Below are 18,449 nucleotides of genomic sequence, written 5' to 3' on the forward strand. Positions count from 1 at the left end.
TAGGGTCCTTAAATCACATGATCAATAGCTTATCTCAGGCTGGGCCTCCTCCGTGACCCAGCGACAATTAAAGCGATTCATAGGCAGACAGAGAGACGAGATAAACCCGGTCCATTATCTTCATTAAGCAAAGCAGGGCAAATGACTTGAAATCCAGCCTCCGTGTTTTCTGGTACCCCATTAGGATGTTACGCAATAGGTATCTGTGTTCGTAACAATGGCGCCCCCGGCAGGAGTGTGTGTGCACCTCACAGATGTTGGCAGCTGCACAAAGGCCCAGATGGACACCTTTATCCACAGTGGCGTGAAGGCCAGGTGGGGGATGGGATGCTACAATATATTCACACCTACACAGCTGTACTGTGCAAGGCCACATATCATAGCATCATGTAGCCTACATATTGTTTCATTCACGGAGGCGTACTGTATGCACCTCAATATTCACAAAATGCTGCGGCTCATCTCTAAACACTGAACATTTAGTCTGTTTAAAGACCCCCTAAAGTAATGTTTTAAGATGTACAATACTCTACTTGAATAATACAGTAACTTGTGTGTCTGATGGTTTTTCCGTTAAATTATCTTGTTGAAATCCTTAAAATGACCCGCCCTCCTTTTGCCTCATTAGAAATGCCAAAACAACCAATCGCAGCATAGAGGGGCTTTAACTGCTGAATAATGGACAGGGATTGGCTCCAGTATTTGTGATGTCACGACTCACGAATAATCATGCTTGTCTTGAAAATAGCCTTTACAGTGAGCACAGAGAAACTTTCCACTTTCAGCAGACGATTAGCCTTCTCGTATCAAACTCTGCACAGACATCATTCTGCACAGTCACGCTCAAACATCCAACTGTATAAGAACAAGAAGAAAAACACATTTTTGACTTTAGGGGGTCTTTAAGGTAGAAAATGCAAATTTGACTACTGCAGTACTGTTTCCATATTGAGTCTCTCTCTCTCTCTCTCTCTCTCTGTCTGTGTCTCTCTCTCTGAGGGTGTTTGCTCGGGGGGGTCATTGCGACAGCGGGACAGTCTCTCAGCCAGGCGGAGAAATCCTCGGGGGAAATGAGGTGGCTTTGCAGAGAAAAATCCAGCCTCCCCCTCCCCCCTCCCCTTTTGTGGTATCACACACACACACACACACACACATCATCTCAATCTTCTCTGCAGAACTAAAAGTCGGGGCCTCATACCGTTTCCCCAGGAGATTAGTGGAACAAAAACCACTCAAACTCATCTGGTTTATCATGCTTGACTGGGCCCGCCCGCTCCAGCCACCATACAGCTGGAGTGCAGCTGAATCATCTGGTTGTGGTGGTGGTGTCCTCTCCTCTCGCAGTGGCATCAATACAATTTGGGCGAGTGTCATGTCTATAATTGTCTGTCACACTTGAAAAGGATTAGATCCAATCCCTTGGATAGGCTCGTCATCTCAGAATTCCTGATTTATGCACCTTGTTTTGTGGATGGGATTTGGCCGGGTTGTGGAGACCGTGGGACGGGGAAGCTGTGCCACCTGCTGGTTAGGTTCATCACTACAGGGAAGATAAAGCTGGTTGAGTTTTGACCTGACTGCAAAGCTACACACATTTCCCAATGTGTCTGCTTGTGTAAAATAATACTTATCCAATATCACTGGTATACATTTCCTCCATTTTATTAAAAACAAGCAGTTGATACATCAATATTGCAACTAAATTGACTAATCGGTGAAATTAACAGGATGGTGTATCGACAGCAACAGGTTTATGCTTTACCTTTCCTTCATGTGTTTTGCATGCAGCATGGAAAATGTATTCAGCATTCCTTCATGTATTTCCCAAGCGTTTTTTATCGAAGAAGAAAAATGTTCAGCTGAGCACATTCAAATAGATAGGAATGCAAATAGCAATCTGTAATTTTCCTCCCGCAAGAGGTAAGCACTAGGGATAGTGCAAATTGTATTTCCAGCACATACATTTGCATAAGTATCAACATATTCATGTAACCCAATACAATCAAAGAATCGTAATAAATATATATATATATATATATATTTATTTTTCATTGCATAGTTTGCAGAGCTAAGCTGCGACTTGGATGTGCGAAGACCTGACATAACTATAGACATTTACAGTAAAGACAATGGGACATTTATACTGTTGGTATGAACTCACTCATAATGGCGTAACGTTACACTCATAAGGCACGGCAAAGCTTTGCCAGATGGTTGAACACTGACGGGCCTCTTGCACGGTTGTTCCATTGATAACTATGCTGATGAGCAGAAGTCCATCTTCACTCCACACAATTCAGTAAGGACAAAATGAAAGCAAGAGCTCGATCCAAGCACATAATGCCAATAGTGGGTCTTTAAACACTGCAGAGCGACAGCAGGAGATGGGAGTGGGCCATGTGTCTGAGATGTGTTTGAAGCTGGAGATGGGAGTGGGCCATGTGTCTGAGATGTGTGTGAAGGTGTTGTTTCTGCAGAGAACAGGAGATGGGAGTGTGCCATGTGTCTGAGATGTGTGTGAAGGTGTTGTTTCTGCAGAGAACTGGAGATGGGAGTGGGCCATGTGTCTGAGATGTGTGAGAAGGTGTTGTTTCTGCAGAGAACTGGAGATGGGAGTGGGCCATGTGTCTGAGATGAAGGCGTTGTTTTTGCAGAGAACTGGAGATGGGAATGGGCCATGTGTCTGAGATGTGTTTGATGGCTCTGTTTCTGCAGAGAACTGGAGATGGGAGTGGACCATGTGTCTGAGATGTGTTTGATGGCTCTGTTTCTGCAGAGAACAGGAGATGGGAGTGGGCCATGTGTCTGAGATGAAGGCTTTGTTTCTGCAGAGAACAGGAGATGGGAGTGTGCCATGTTTCTGAGATGTGTGTGTGTGAACTTAGGTGATGTTTCTGCAGAGAACAGGTGCATCATGGCCTCCAGGTCTAGAGCGCTCTGGCTTTGGCGTGGGCCTGCAGCAGGGCGGCTGTATCAGTGTGGGAGCTTTGCATGGCCACAGACAGGGCCGTGCCACCATTCTGGAGGACAGAAAGACAGGAAAGCAGGAAACAAGGATCAAGTCACCATTACTTGGCTGGCAACACAGACATTCATGTAAGGTTTGAATTCAGAATCCATATCTCTCACCACAGGATACAGGCTTACTAAACTAAATGTGTGAGGTTGCATGTTTTATCTTTTGAGTGTAATAATTGATTTCATTAGATGTTAATTTGCCTAATTAAGGTGGGTTTGTCAGAGTGGGTTAGGAAGGAAGGTAGAAATCCTGTGGTTGATGATGGACAGCCTTTTCCCTCTGAAACTCAGGAGATTTCCATCCTCTCCTCTGTTCCGCTCTCCACCTCCGTCCAGGCTGAGAGATAAGGTACTGTACTGTTAGCTCCGCCTCCCTCCAGACTGAGAGATAAGGTACTGTACTGTTAGCTCCGCCTCCCTCCAGGCTGAGAGATAAGGTACTGTACTGTTAGCTCCGCCTCCCTCCAGGCTGAGAGATAAGGTACTGTACTGTTAGCTCCGCCTCCCTCCAGGCTGAGAGATAAGGTACTGTACTGTTAGCTCCGCCTCCCTCCAGGCTGAGAGATAAGGTACTGTACTGTTAGCTCCGCCTCCCTCCAGGCTGAGAGATAAGGTACTGTACTGTTAGCGGATTAGCTCATCTCAGCCCAGGGAGATTTGTCCCACTGTAGCCCTGATTATGCCTGGGAGAACTCCATTCAGTCCCCACACTGAGCTTTCACAGACCTAAGCTGCTTCTTCAGCCCAATTCTGTGTATAGAAAAGTAGATATATAATATGCCATTTTGTTATCAGTAAAAGGATTACGTACAGGAGTTGTGAATTTGAGTCATCCTGTGATCCATTCAGTGTGTTCTGACTGTAGTATTCACTAGGGGGCATTTGCTTGAAGGTGCTACTTGTAGTTGTAGTATTGTCATTGTCAAATTAACTGATACGTTGGTATAATTACTGTAAACAACTGAGGCCATGGATGAGACGATTGTTAGCCTCTATCTGACACAGTAGTTAGTGCTTTATTATTATTATTATTATTATTATTATTATTATTATTATTATTATTATTATTATTATTGCCATTTTGCCTTTATTTGATAGGATAGTATGTGCTGGACAATGACAGGAAAGCAGGGAGGGAGGGGAGGACATGCAGCAAAGGACCGCAGGTCGGATTCGAACCTGTGTCGGCTGCGTGAAGGGCAATGCCTTAATGGTGCAGGTTCTACCAGGTGAGTCCCCCACACAGTGGTTATTGCTTATTAGTGTTTTCCCAGAATTAAGACGTGATTTGCTTCCTGTAGCAGAGGAGGTTGCTTCTTCAGCCAAATGTCTTGCTTTATTGCAGATGATAATCATGTTGGAGAATATATCAAACCTGGTGGTACACAATGTACTGTCAAATGCCAGAGGCCAGTTTTGCTTGATTATGTTAATTATTGTAATGTCTCAAAATGAATGTGGCGATGATTTGATGATATTAAAATGCAGTAATCATGTAGCGCCTTTAAAAAAACTGATTGTCCCACATTTGTGCCTTTGCATGCCTGTAACATCTAAGCCACACCTCACCTTGTCAGTCAGGGTGAGGTCACAGCTCCTCTCCAGCAGCAGCCTGGCGATGTGTGTGTGGCCCCTCTCGCAGGCGAACATCAGGGCCGTGCTTCCCTGGGCGTCCTGGATGTTGGCGTCCGCCCCGCAGCTCAGCAGCAGGCGGACCATCACCACTCGCCCGTGCCTCACTGCCAACTGCAGAGCCGTCTGGCCCGTCTAGGGGGGCGATAGAAAGAGAGGAAGAGGATGATGGATTGAGATGTTGATGAAGGACCACTGTGGATGCATGGGAAAACAAGAAGTCAGCTGGAACACACCCTGCTGTTACTGGTCATACTGCCCTCACATTTTAGGCAAAACTTCAGAGAAATAAATGTTTTACCACCCCGTTCTAACCTGACACTGCCAAATGGTTTAATCCAGTTGCCTTGCAAGGTTAAAGGTTAAAGGTTAACCCCATTCTCCCCCATGTTAGAATGTGAACACTTGGCCGTGTTACCTGGCTGGAGCGAATATTCACGCTGCCCAGCTCCATGAGCCTGCGGACTACCTCCATGCCACCGGGGCCGTCGGGGGCCGTCAGCGAGGCCAGCATCACCGCTGTGTAGCCAGCCTTGTTCTGCAGGTCCACATCGCTCGCGCCTGGGGTGTGGAGAAACAGGTAGAGCTCATATCTGTGCTTTTTTATATTTATACTATAAGCATACTTTGCACATTTACAATAGCTCTAGTAACACCAGAGATGGCGACTTGCAGCTTAGACTTGAGTCACACAGTGACTTGAGATATATTCTATATAGATTTTTATTCTATATGAGAGATATATATATATATATATATATATATATATATATATATATATATATATATATATATATATATATATATATAGTGCATTAAGGGAGATGTCTACTAATAATAATGTCAACTAATCAATGCTGATACTGTATGCCAATGATAATACAGTACATGCTTTGAATTCCTTAGATACTGTAGCTATGCAGTGTTCTAAGAAGACCGGATAGCAGCAGATAATGGAGCGCTCATCCATAAGAGATTTGAGACTCTTGGACTTGTGACCAAAGACTTGAGACTTGACTTGGACTTGCAAAAAATGACTTGTGAACATCTCTGGGTAACACACATGATTTGGTAGTGATTGAATGCAAGATGTAGTGCAAGCAAATAGGTCCTTCTATTCTATTCTGTTCTATTGTGATTCAATGCTTTTTCCTGTAGAGAAGCACCTGTGTCCAGCAGCAGGCTGACGATGCTGTAGTTGCAGTGGGACACACTGTAGTGGAGCGCCGTGTTGCCGTTGTCATCAGCCAGGTTGACCAGGAAGGCCAGCAGAGAGGGCGTGGCCTTCTTCACTTCCCTCAGGTACACAGCCACCCGATTGGCCACTGAAGTCTCCTCTGCCGCCACGCCGAACCAATTCTGAAACAGCACCACTAGGGCCTTCCTCTGGAAGACAGGGAGAAACCATGCTATATATGGATGTCGTTTTCTGACATGGATTTGGCCTAATACAGACTAAATGAAAGTGGGACTATTAGACAATGTTCTTTATGTTGGAAAGAGAATATTTGGAGGGGTCAAGCGTACATACCATGTCATCGTTGGGGTTGTCCATGTTGTCCATGTGGTCTCTGAGGAACTGACAGGCCGTCATAAATTCCTTACTCACTGTCTCCCTAGAAGGGTGTGTGTGTGTGTGTGTGTGTGTGTGTGTGTGTGTGTGTGTGTGTGTGTGTGTGTGTGTGTGTGTGTACAACGTGTGTGAAAGAGAGAGAGAGAGAGGGCCTTTAATGTCTGCGCACACTGTCCTTACGAAATAAACTAAACTTTAATTCATAAGAGAACAAATTCCTCAAAGCATTAAGAATAATATATTCCCAAGAGATGAAAAAGAAACATTTAGCATGGGAGCTTTTCCCCTGCGAGAGAGTAAACATCAAAAAAACATTTCCTGGCAATGAAATAAACAAATAATGATAAGGCTTCCGCTCCGGTCCCCTCACCTGCCTCTGGTGGTTGTCTCTGAGCCAGACTCTCTCTCCATCTGCTCCCCTGGGGCCGCTGGCTTCGTCTTGGCCGCTCTCTCCGGAGCTGCAGCTTCCGCAGACGCTTCCATGCCTCCATCTGTCGGCATTGATCCCGCTCCACCCGCTCTCGCCTGCCTGTCTGGGCTCGCTCTTCCCGGCTTCTTTTCTGGGTCCACATCCGCCTGGGATGCAGCCATGTCCCCGGGGTTCTCCCTCTGCTGCGAATGGTCACGAACGCTCTGGTCCACACAGACCAGCTCTGCGCTCGCTGCCGTTTCATGGCTTTAAAGGAATTAGATAAAGGAAACCAGGGCAGGAAATTAACACCGTGCGGCAGCCAAATGTTGGTGAATGTTGGCGGTGGCAGTTTTTGTTGTCTATTTTACAAGCCACTGATCAGTAAACAGGGTGTCGTTTTACAGGAGCCTTATTTCTGTTTTATCTGGTGAAGTAGTGAAAGAGGCTATAGTGAATTCTGATCCACCAAACAGTGAGACTTGAGCATGAATAAGTTAGAAAGACAGCCAGTAAAAGGCAAATACCACTCAGTTCACGTTATTTTGCATCCTACAAAAACAAACATCCTACAAAATCTTCCTCATACGTTGTTGTCGCCGATAGCTGTCATTTTTCATGGCCAGGCGACAAATGAACAGTGACAGCCACTCCATCACTGCTTTGTCTGTTTTACAGATACAAGATTTCTGGAAGACAGAAGATAATCTTTCTAATCAGTGTTCAGTGGCCAAGCGTCTCCAAAGCTGAACGTCAAAGACAAAGCAAAGAAAAGATGTGATGCCTGGAGCCGCTTCATTTTGAAGGAATAGCAGTCAGACTGTTGACTCATGGAAGATCTGTCTGATCATATATTTTTAGACCATATGATGTAGTAATACTATCCATTCTGAACCAAACAAATATGCCCCCCGAGCCCCAAGAAATCCTGGAAACTGTCACAGTCACCTTTTCCATCTTTTGAAATTCATTTTCTCTGGAGATTTACGCCACAAATTAGGGAGTAGGATAAACTAAACGTTTTCATTTGTGGCTATGGGAAACAGCAAACGTTCTCTTGAACTCAGTTATCCTAAGGCATGGGATTTCCATGCTTTAGTATTCCCATGATGGGAATACTACATTTCAAAGCAAAAAATGCAACTATGCCGTCCATAAACTTAAGTCTTTAGAGGGCGAGGCATGCTTCATCATTCAATCTGTAATCATGACGCTTTTCTCTTTGTCAGCACAACACAATACAAAACAACCCAAGCTTCAAGAACCACAAGTTCGTATTTAGGCTATGCGTCAACCAAAACTGTGGTTCACCAATAATCGTAAATCCCCAGATTTTTGTTTACTAACCCTTCATTAACACCAGCAAAGTGTAGATTTTTTGATAGCCGGGCAGCTCCGTCTCTCTTCATGATGGATTTAGGGGCTACAGAGAAGATACAAACAGAGGATGTGATGGAATATTTAGGCCAGAACAACTGTAACAACATCCTGACTAAATACATATTTAATATGGCTTGTATTTTCCTCTGCATACAACCATGTATCAAGTCATTATAAAAGCTAATTGTATTGCCATATTGATTATTGACTGTATTGATTATTGTTTAAACAAATAGTTAAGGTGGGAAATGGGAATAGTCTTGTGCATTTTGCACCCTGAAACCTGCATAATACTGTAAGAGGTGTGTTATTGGCTTGATCAGCAAATGTAAATTGTGTTGTTAGAACAACTTTTCCTTGTAATTAAGTCCAAAGTGTTCCGCTCTCGGAGTTGGGTCTCCTAGGATCTGAGTCAGGGCATTCCAATACAGAAACTGCTTAATGGGGTATAAACAGCAACAAGGTCTCCCAGTCATTAATTAAACCGGAGCTACATAAATCCAAACCGGCTACAACCATCAATTTACACCAAATAGTAAATCGTGGGTCTCAGTTTTGACAGAGAAACACCGCAGTTGTTGTCTAAAAAGAAGAAGCCTCTTCTAAAGTCAGTGAGAGTTTCAGCATTGACTTTCAAACTAGAGCCATTTCCCTTTATTTTGGGAAGAGCTCAGTGCACTGAGAGAGACATGCACATATGAAATGAAAGCGACTTCAACAATGCTTTGAAGACATATGCTGTTGCTGTTTTGAAATTTAAATGAGCTCGCCGTTTTGAAGAATAGTCCAAGGTCCACACTGCCTGCTCTTACTCCTGTATTACTGTTGTTACAGCTGTAAAGTTGTTACAGCATTAGATCTAAGGAAATCATTCCTGATAATATCGTATGTTATTCATTACTACAGTAGTCAGTACTTTCTACAGGGCTCTATTTTGAGTTTTGGTTGATTCTAGTTGAATAGAAGCAGATAGGTGATCAACTTAATGGATGTTTTTACAAACCAACCACTGGTTTTCTATGATATGCATTAAATAGAGAGTTATAAAACAGACATGAATTCATAATTAGGTTGATGTTTAGGACACTGTGTAGTAGACAATACCTCCATGTTGAGTCCCTTCACCATCACTGTGCCGATGGTGGGGGTAGTAGGAGGCAAGGATGTGTACGAGTCCCATCATATCCTGCTGTAGGGAGTTGACTTTGGGGTCTGGGTGCTCCAGAGGTTTACCCTCCTCTGCCGGCTGCCTGTCTGCACACAAACACTCCCACTGCTGCTCCAGAAGCCTCTTGATCTTCCTTATGTGGTGGGCAGCCACCGCTGAGTCCATACCCTCCACTGATGCCTCCTCAAGTTCCATAGGTGCTGGTGGAGGTACTGGTGGACTCTCTCCGGTCGATGTCACGCTAGAATTAACCACAGAGTTTTGCTGTCGACTTCTTTGTCCGTTAACAGTCGTTGCACCGACGAATGCATCCGAACCTTCTTCCTGGTCTACCACCACCCTCTCAGCAAGCACCCACACCCCAGGGTTCCTGACTAGGTGCTCGATCTTATCCTCTTTCCATCTGCTCTCCTCCTGCTGCTCTCTCAGCAGCCCCAAGGCCCTCTGGAGCTCCAGGCCACTCTCGTGCAGCTTCTGCTCCAGCACGGCTACCTTGGCCTGCAGCGACGTCACAGTCAGCAGCTCGTCCAGGTCCGTGCTGGTCCTCCACTCGTGCGTCGGGTTCGAGTCATCTTGATTGATGCTGAGGTTTCTTGGAAACATGACATAACCTTCGTGCCTCTGCCTTTTGATGTCCGAGGTGCCGTAGTGGGGGGTGGTGCAAGGGTCTGCAGTTCCATTGACAGAGGGAGGTCGGGCAGACAGGTTGAGGCCCAGACGGAGCCTTTCCCGTTCTTCCTGGAGGATGCAGATCTGAGCTCGGAGCTCCGGGATGACCCTCATCTCCATCTCCAGCTCGCCCACACGTTCCAGGGCCTCTGTCAGCCGTCTCAGCAGCCCTGAGCCGTCCTGGCTGCGAGGGTTGTCCAAGGAGTAGTCGAGAGGGTAGAAGATGTCATCACAGGATGAGTCCCTTCCTCCAAGTTGATCCCTGGAACTCCGGAGGCTGCCTGGGTCGTCGGTGGACTCAGACCCCTGTCTCAGTAACACTGTGAGCGGCAGGCTCGAGGCTCGGAGGAGATTGGGTCTGATGTGTTCCCCTAGGGGCTGCTCATCAAACGCCTTGATTCTGGCCTCCATCTCCCTCAGGGATGTGAGCCCCGTGGGGGAGAGTGGTGACCTGTGGTCGTATGCCCAGGCGGCGTAGCCATGATGGGCATCTGGCTGTCGTGACCTGGGGCCTAGAGCTCCAGTGGACCCCCAGGGACTGGGGCGGTAGCCACTCCCAGAGAGGTTGAGGTGCCTGGGGAGAGTGCTGGACCGTGGGCCCTTGCTTCGGCGATGGATGGGGACTCTTTTGATGGTGTTGCCTTTCTCTATGTCGTCTACATATTTAAGGAAGTCCAGGTCCAGTCGGAAGCCATAGGGTGTTTCCACGGAGTAAGGGGGCTTCCCTGGTACGCCGTTCTCCGTAGTTTTGCGAGGTAAACTATTTCCTGTAAACATTAAAACAATATTTCAGTATCAGCAGTTAAAGATCTGATTCAGTGAAAGATGTAATGTTCGAGGATTTTACCATTTTGTCCTTCCATCGTTTTGCTGTCTTCAGTTCTGTGAACTATTTGCTGTCACATAATCTGGTTGTAGCATTGGTATCTGAAAAAAACAAACAAACCAAATCAAATCAAACAGACGATAATGCCCACAATACATGAAAAAGAAGCACAAACGATTATTATTATTATTGTTATTTACAAGTGGCAACAGTGGTTTGTTTCGGCTCTAAACTATCAACATGATAATTTTCTTTTTGTTTCACTTGAGGTTTTTCTTTCACTTGAGGTTTAGCTCTGGTATTTCCAAAGGGACACTCGACCTCAATTTTATGACCGGATGGAAGACCATTATAAACTTGGCAGCAGTAATCCCTTTTAGTATTCCATTCATAATCCTCCTCCTTTTCATTCTCTCTCTTATGCGGTGCAAACAAGGACACAGACGTCCAAGCATCCACACACAAACGCCTTTTCTTTTCTTCTCTCCGTCGCTCTCTGTCTCTCAAGGCTTCCTCTTTCTTCTCTCACTCTCACTGCTTGGTCCATGCATCACACTGCTTGGTCCATGCATCAGACTGCTTGGTCCATGCATCACACTGCTTGGTCCATGCATCAGACTGCTTGGTACATAATGGCCTGCATTTATATAGCGCTTTTATCCAAAGCGCTTTACAGTCAGTAGGTACATTCACCCATTCACACACCGATGACGGCAGGTTACCACGCAGGGTGCTGGCACACCAACGGGAGCAATTTGGGGTTCAGTGTCTTGCCCAAGGACACTTCGACATGCAGACTGGAGGAGCCGGGAATCGAACCACCAACCTCTTTTATCCAAAGCGATTAGTGGACGACCCGCTCTACCTGCTGAGCTACAGCCGCCCCTGGTACATGCATCAGACTGCTTGTTCCATACATCAGACTGCTTGGTCCATACATCAGACTGCTTGGTCCATGCATCACACTGCTTGGTCCATGCATCAGACTGCTTGGTACATGCATCAGACTGCTTGGTCCATGCATCAGACTGCTTGGTCCATACATCAGACTGATTGGTCCATACATCAGACTGCTTGGTCCATGCATCACACTGCTTGGTCCATGCATCAGACTGCTTGGTCCATGCATCAGACTGCTTGGCACATGCATCAGACTGCTTGGTCCATGCATCAGACTGCTTGGTACATGCATCACACTGCTTGGTCCATGCATCACACTGCTTGGTCCATGCATCAGACTGCTTGGTCCATGCATCAGACTGCTCGGTACATGCATCAGACTGCTTGGTCCATGCATGCTTGGTCCATGCATCAGACTGCTTGGTCCATGCATCAGACTGCTTGGTCCATGCATGCTTGGTCCATGCATCAGACTGCTTGGTCCATGCATGCTTGGTCCATGCATCAGACTGCTTGGTCCATGCATCAGACTGCTTGGTCAATGCATCAGACTGCTTGCTTACAACAGTGGCCTGATGTTCACTTGATTACAGCCTTGCCATCCAGGATGAGAGCTGAAAATAACTCCAGCCTGTAAAGCCCAGCAGCTATGGCCAGTGGAACAAAATAGGCTATACTCCTACAGACATAAATACAGACAACCATTGTTCTGAGTCACTACTCTACTTTCCTTATTTTCTATTCCCTCTCTCTCTCTCTCTCTCCCTCTCTCTCTCTCTCGCTCTCTAGTTGCTCCATGGGCTTCTCTCAAATGTATTTTGCTAAACTCTTTCTCTGTGTAACTTTCTTTTACTCTCTGTCCTCTTTCACCGTTTCATCTCAGCCTTTATATACAGTGCGTGCTTTGGGCTTTTGACAGTACATGGCTCATCTATCCTCTTCCTCAATTGTGGGGACTCTTCTTATCTTTAATATATTGGAATTACACAAACAACTGGATATATCTTGAGGGGTATACAGTCAGTTCTCCCCCTGGGGCCCGTCCCACACACTCCCTCTCTGTTTAGACCCCTACTGTATCTCTTCCCTCCTCCCGTTTCTCACTCCTCTCTGTCCTGACCACCGGCCTCTGTGGCGGCTTGCTGTCCTCTTCAGGCACCACAGCCACCGAGCCACAGCCCCAAACAATGTCAGCTATGCAGTAAACAGACCAACAGCAGCAGACGGCCCTGCTGGGACTGAGACCTCCATCAGACACTCACGCTCTTTCTGATGGGCCGGAATGAACGGCTACAACAGTGCAAACGCTCAGCATGAAAGACACAGCACGCATGTTTTATATAGAGTATTAACACATTTACACATTCTGAAGCACGCACTGCACACAGATGCACATGTTTACTCAGAGATGCTATAGATACACATACATACATACATACTGTACATACTGTACAGTACATACATACATACTCTACAGTACATACATACATACATACATACATACATTCATACTGTACAGTACATACATACAGTACATACATACATTCATACTGTACAGTACATACATACAGTACATACATACATACATACATACATACATATACTGTACAGTACATACATACAGTACATACATACATACATTCATACTGTTCAGTACATACATACAGTACATACATACATACATTCATACTGTACAGTACATACATACATACATACATACACACACACATGCATACACACATACATCAGTGTTTCCCCTACCATTCTACAGGCCTGGCGGGCCTGCCAGGCCAACGGCGCCCCCGCCAGAAAAATAATTAAATAAAAATAAATAAATGTTGTGCTCTCCCCAAAATTTCAATCCCATAATACAACTGTTCGCATCGCATCCCATAATAGTATGATGATACTTGGGATGCCATTGCGAACATAGATGCGAACAGGTTAGTTAAAGGTTTAGCGTCGCCAGCGAGGGCCCCCGCCATTGCGGTCGAGGTATGTTTCGAAATCCCTCCAGGCCTGACAATTTTTCTAGGGGAAACACTGTACATAATGTACATACATACATACATACATACATACATACATACATACATGCATTTATGCATGTATGTATGTATGTATGTATGTATGTATGTATGTATGTATGTATGTATGTATGTCTGTATATATGTATACATGTACTGTATGTATACATGTACTATATGTATGTATGTGTGTATGTATTACATACATATTATGTATGTATGTATGTATGTATGTATGTATGTATGTATGTATGTATACCTGTACTATGTATGTATGTACTGTATATGCAGGAGTACAGTATGCAGGCACAGTACTGTACATACCAGACTGGGATTTTGGCGTTCTTTGGTGCCAGATGGGTGGAGTTTGCCATGTAGGATAATACAGATATTACCACAAAATTGACAATTGCAGGAAAGTATCTGAAAGTCAATTGAATTTGCTTTTCTGTCTGTGATTTACAACTTACCATACACTGTCTGTATTGTCCTAGTGTGGGGAAACCCCACCCATCTGGTGCCCCAAGGAAGATAAAACAAACACTGAGGATTATTCCTAAATATTGTTTGACCAGTACGCAAAGGATGGAATCCTTCTCACTGTCTGTTCTCTCCAGAACATGTCATGTATTCTTGACATTTGAGCACGTCATGCAAATATAATCCACATAAATGCTACAACTCCCTCCCCTCCTGCTGTTCACTGTGACTGAGAGACTGCAGCATCTTGTCACAAAGCTCATCTTTGTCCACTATCTTAGCACAGAACACACATGGCTTTACCTCAAATGTGTTGTTTTTTGGAGCCGTGAGATACTGGTATACTGTACATTGAAAAAGATGCAGTATGTTGTGATGCCAAATAGGTGTTTCTTTTAATATATAGTTGAAAGGAGTCTTTCAGCCCGTGATCTGACTATGTCTAGCGAGCCTATAGAGGCAATTGCCTGGGTCCAGACCATTGAATCGGCCCACTCCACTGAATATCAGGCTATAGACTCCTGATAAGGCTTAATGCATAACAAGAGAGGAACAGACCCGGACATGTGTCTTCATTTTCAGACTAATAGAATGATTCAGTGATGTGTCTTCTGGCTGGACATAAACAGAGCAGGAGACAAACAAGAAAATGTGCTCTGTTCATGGAGCCGATGTGAGTCACTGATAAGCTTTCCATCCAGAAAGCTGACTGCTGCTCTGCTGTGAGCTCTGTTGCTTTTTGTGTGTGTGTGTGTGTGTGTGTGTGTGTGTGTGTGTGTGTGTGTGTGTGTGTGTGTGTGTGTGTGTGTGTGTGCGTGTGCGTGTGCGTGTGCGTGTGCGTGCGTGCGTGCGTGCGTGCGTGCGTGTGTGTATGTCTCCCGTGCAGCTCTGAGCACATAATACTGTGCTGACATTACATCCAAAATGTCCATCGGCACTGCTCAGTACAGCAGCTGTTACTGCGAACATCTCAATCAATCTCAATCCTGCCCTCTGCTTCATCATCAGGTGCCTGCAGGCGGTCAGTTGGACATCGACAAGATGGCAACACAACACTGTTACAAAATCATTTCTATCTTGTGATAAAAACACATTTGAAGAGTTTCAACTCACTGTGAGATACCTACGATCTGGGGGGGGGGGGGGGGGGGGGGTTGGGGTGAGAGCTACCATTGTTCATTTTAATCTATCTTAATCACCTGCCATCAGACATCCAAAACCATAAGACCTCCTTTTCTTACACATAAATATAGACATACTCGTATATTTCCTCCTGACCCTGCTACCGCAGAGGAAACAATATAGCAGTGACTCTCACAAATCTTTGCCTAACTCTCTCCACAGTTCCATGGCACAGGTTTTAATTGTGTGTGCTCAGAGCAGCAGGCCCACCTCACAGGAAACCCAAGAAATGAAACGTGAAATATTCACTTCACCCCAAACAGGCCCCATCCTACTGTAGCTCCCGCGCTGCAGCAGCAGCAGCAGCACTGCTGCCTCGGCACATTATTGAACTCGGTCCAAAGTCAGCCTTCAGACTGAATTAAGTTTTTCTGGAGTTTTTCAAGATCAAGGTTTCCCTCTTATCCAGCTAAAGCTCTCGCCCTATATCCAGCAAATCTCTGCGTTATCCAGCGGCCATATTCCTTCATCTGAGTTCTCCTCAGCCTCCTGTTCGCACCACAGATGACCTCTCCTGGGTAAATGCGTCCCTTTCTCTCTCTCTCTCTCTCTCTCTCAATCTCTCTCTCTCACGCATCAGCATAAACCTCATAATCACAACATCTCCATCCACTGCATTCTTCACCAAAACCGCAAATTAAATATGAACTCATGACACGGGTGAGAAGGCCACCTCCCTCTGGAGCAATGTTAAACGTTGGGGCCTCAGATAAAGGCAATGGCACTTTTCAGATGCGGTTTGAGGATGCGAGGCAAGCTACCAGGTCACTTTGGTTCATAGACCATGATGCTACCAGCAAACGTCAGCTGCAATGCTGCTGTTGACACAGTCCTCCTGTCATAGAGACCACACAACTTGTGCTTTATAACTGATGGCAGTGTACAGATCAATGCATCATCTTCATGATTTCAAGTTTGCATAACCCTGCTTGGAATGAGGAACTGAGGAAGAAAAGTGAACGGCGTCTCCTTGTGGAAAAGCAATCATATTGTCCCAACCCCCCACCTGCACTGTCTTTGAAAGTAGATGGTTTATGGACGCCACTATAATGTGTGAATGCCTGACTTCTAAAACTGGAGACTGCTCCACTTCCTCAAGTCATGACCCGAACATGAGACGCAGCAGTGAGATGTGAAAACTCTGTGTAAAAGAAACTCTCTCCGTGCACTTTGCCAGTCTCTCTGTTTGTCTCTCAGTGTCCATCAGCCTGTCTGCACAGTGTGGATGTCCACATATCTGCCTGCCTGTGTGCTGTCTGTTCCCAGAAAACGTATTCCTCTCCTTCACTTTTGGCCGAACAGACTGTGGTTTTTCCAGCACATAACTCTAAGCCTTGTCTTCTGTTCGGAGTTGATTTAGGAACCAAAGCCAACCGTTTGGATTCAAACCCCCCCATTCCCTCTCTGCCCGTCCGATCTGCCTCTGCTTTTCACTTTCAAACGCTCCGATTCTTCGCCCCGCTCCGCACGCAGACTTCCTAGAAGTCCCTCAGGTTCTGTTAGTCGTGTGTTTTCTCCGTTGGTTCGCTGTGTTTGTTTGCTCTCTGTCCAGGGATTTGGGGCCAGTGGAGTCGTGGTCCTCCTGGTCTTCTTCCAGGAGCAACAGGGTCACTGTGCTGCACTGTGGCATCTCGGGCTCAGTGTGCGGTGGGTGTACGTGGTGCCAAAGCACATAGGGATGGAACAGCTGCCAGGGGCTTCAGGCACGGAAGAACAGCACGGAGTTTTACCATGGCAAGGTTAAAGTAGACGGTGCTCTGCCTGCCAGTGTGTGCGTGTATGTGCACACGCCTCTGTCCCTCACATGTATCGAAGATCGCCGGTGCGCGATGTATGCGTAATTGTGTAAATATAAATTAGATACGAAATGATGATCTATAAATATAATCTGGCATTTAATCGATGAAAGTCACAATTATTCTCCTGCCGGTCTGATTAGTAATGCAGCACAGATCCACAGGAAAGCAATTTCTTAAAACGCTCTGGAGTCAAAAGCTTTTCTGAGCCTGAATTTAGATCAGCCAGTCGTGGACTGAAGACATTCAAGGTCAGCGTTCAACGATCCAATTCAACAGTTTTCCGCCCGGATGGGGGGGGGGGGGGTCAGCAATGACATGAACATTAAATCAGAGCCGGAGCTTACCTTGTGCAGTGTCCTCCACTTTGAGTCTTGCTGATGGCGAGTGAGGGTGTGTTTGTCAGACAGTCCACTCCAGTCTGCTCTCAGTTCAGCCCCGCGTGTCTGTCTGTCTGTCTGTGTCGTGTGGAGGGAGGGAGAGTGGCATGCCGAGGCTGTTTGCAAAATGCCAATGTGAAGTCCTGCCATAACACAGACGTGGGTGGGTGTGCTGCTGTGTAGGAGAACAGAGAGCGGGGAGGGGCTGGCGGACATGCCTTCCTCCCTCCTGTCCAGTGAGACTGGCAAGTGGGAGCCGGGGCACACGTAGCCACGCCCATCCCTTCAGCCGTCAGCCAATAGGAGTTCAGAGGTGTAGCCAGCCACCGAGTATGGGAGAGACAGCCGCTCGCCCCGAGACCCTGGTGACAGTGAGTGAGTTTTCAAAATAAACCCCCCTGATAGCCGGACTGGTATGGGGAGTATGATGAAATAACAGAGTCGCTTTACAGGCATCTGCATAATCTGTTCGTATCACTTGATCGTCCCGTGTGACACATGCCACGCTCTCTCCCTCGGTGACACACAGACACAGAAAGTGTAACCCTATCTGATGTTATGTGGGCTCTGTCCCCTATAATCAAGTAAATGGGGGGTCGGGGGGGTGGGGGCAGTGGGGTCGGTGCCATCCATGGGGGTTAACTCTCTCAGTGCATACCTCTCATTCTTCTCATTCACGGGTCGCCTTTCAACCCGCTACGTATCAGCATCCTCCTCTGGGACAATTGCTGTCCCGTACTTTTCAAAAGGGCACCGGACAATAAGTGACAACTGCCCCTGTCAAAACTGCCCTTCTACCACCAAGCTTATGATGTTTAAAAAAAACAAAATGGAAAAAAAATCTATTTTTCTCTGTCTTGCTCTCTGTCTATTTTGTCTGTCTCAATTTATTTCTCACATTTCGTCTCCCTCTCCTTTCTCCTCTTGCCGTCTCACTCATCTTCTTGGTGTGTGTGTGTGTGTGTTATGGCCTCCGTTTATCTGTTCAGGCCAAGAGAAATACATTTCC

At 46.0% G+C, this 18,449-nt stretch overlaps 1 protein-coding gene across 1 annotated transcript; it reads right to left on the minus strand.

The window, feature by feature from the left end:
* Positions 1-1,685: 1,685 nt before the first annotated feature.
* Positions 1,686-17,513, minus strand: LOC310797238 (KN motif and ankyrin repeat domain-containing protein 4-like). Its single transcript, XM_083659594.1, has 10 exons — positions 17,408-17,513; positions 10,697-10,776; positions 9,117-10,616; positions 7,980-8,055; positions 6,594-6,899; positions 6,182-6,266; positions 5,817-6,036; positions 5,069-5,211; positions 4,588-4,785; positions 1,686-3,020 (listed from the first exon to the last, which is right to left on the minus strand). The coding sequence occupies exons 2-10, from the start codon at positions 10,710-10,712 to the stop codon at positions 2,928-2,930; spliced, it is 2,637 nt and encodes an 878-aa protein (XP_083515720.1). The 5' UTR covers positions 10,713-10,776; positions 17,408-17,513; the 3' UTR covers positions 1,686-2,927.
* Between the last annotated feature and the right edge of the window lie 936 nt (positions 17,514-18,449).

This window comes from Poromitra crassiceps (genome assembly GCF_964638095.1).
Source record: "Poromitra crassiceps genome assembly, chromosome: 23".
Taxonomy (NCBI): Eukaryota; Metazoa; Chordata; class Actinopteri; order Beryciformes; family Melamphaidae; genus Poromitra; species Poromitra crassiceps.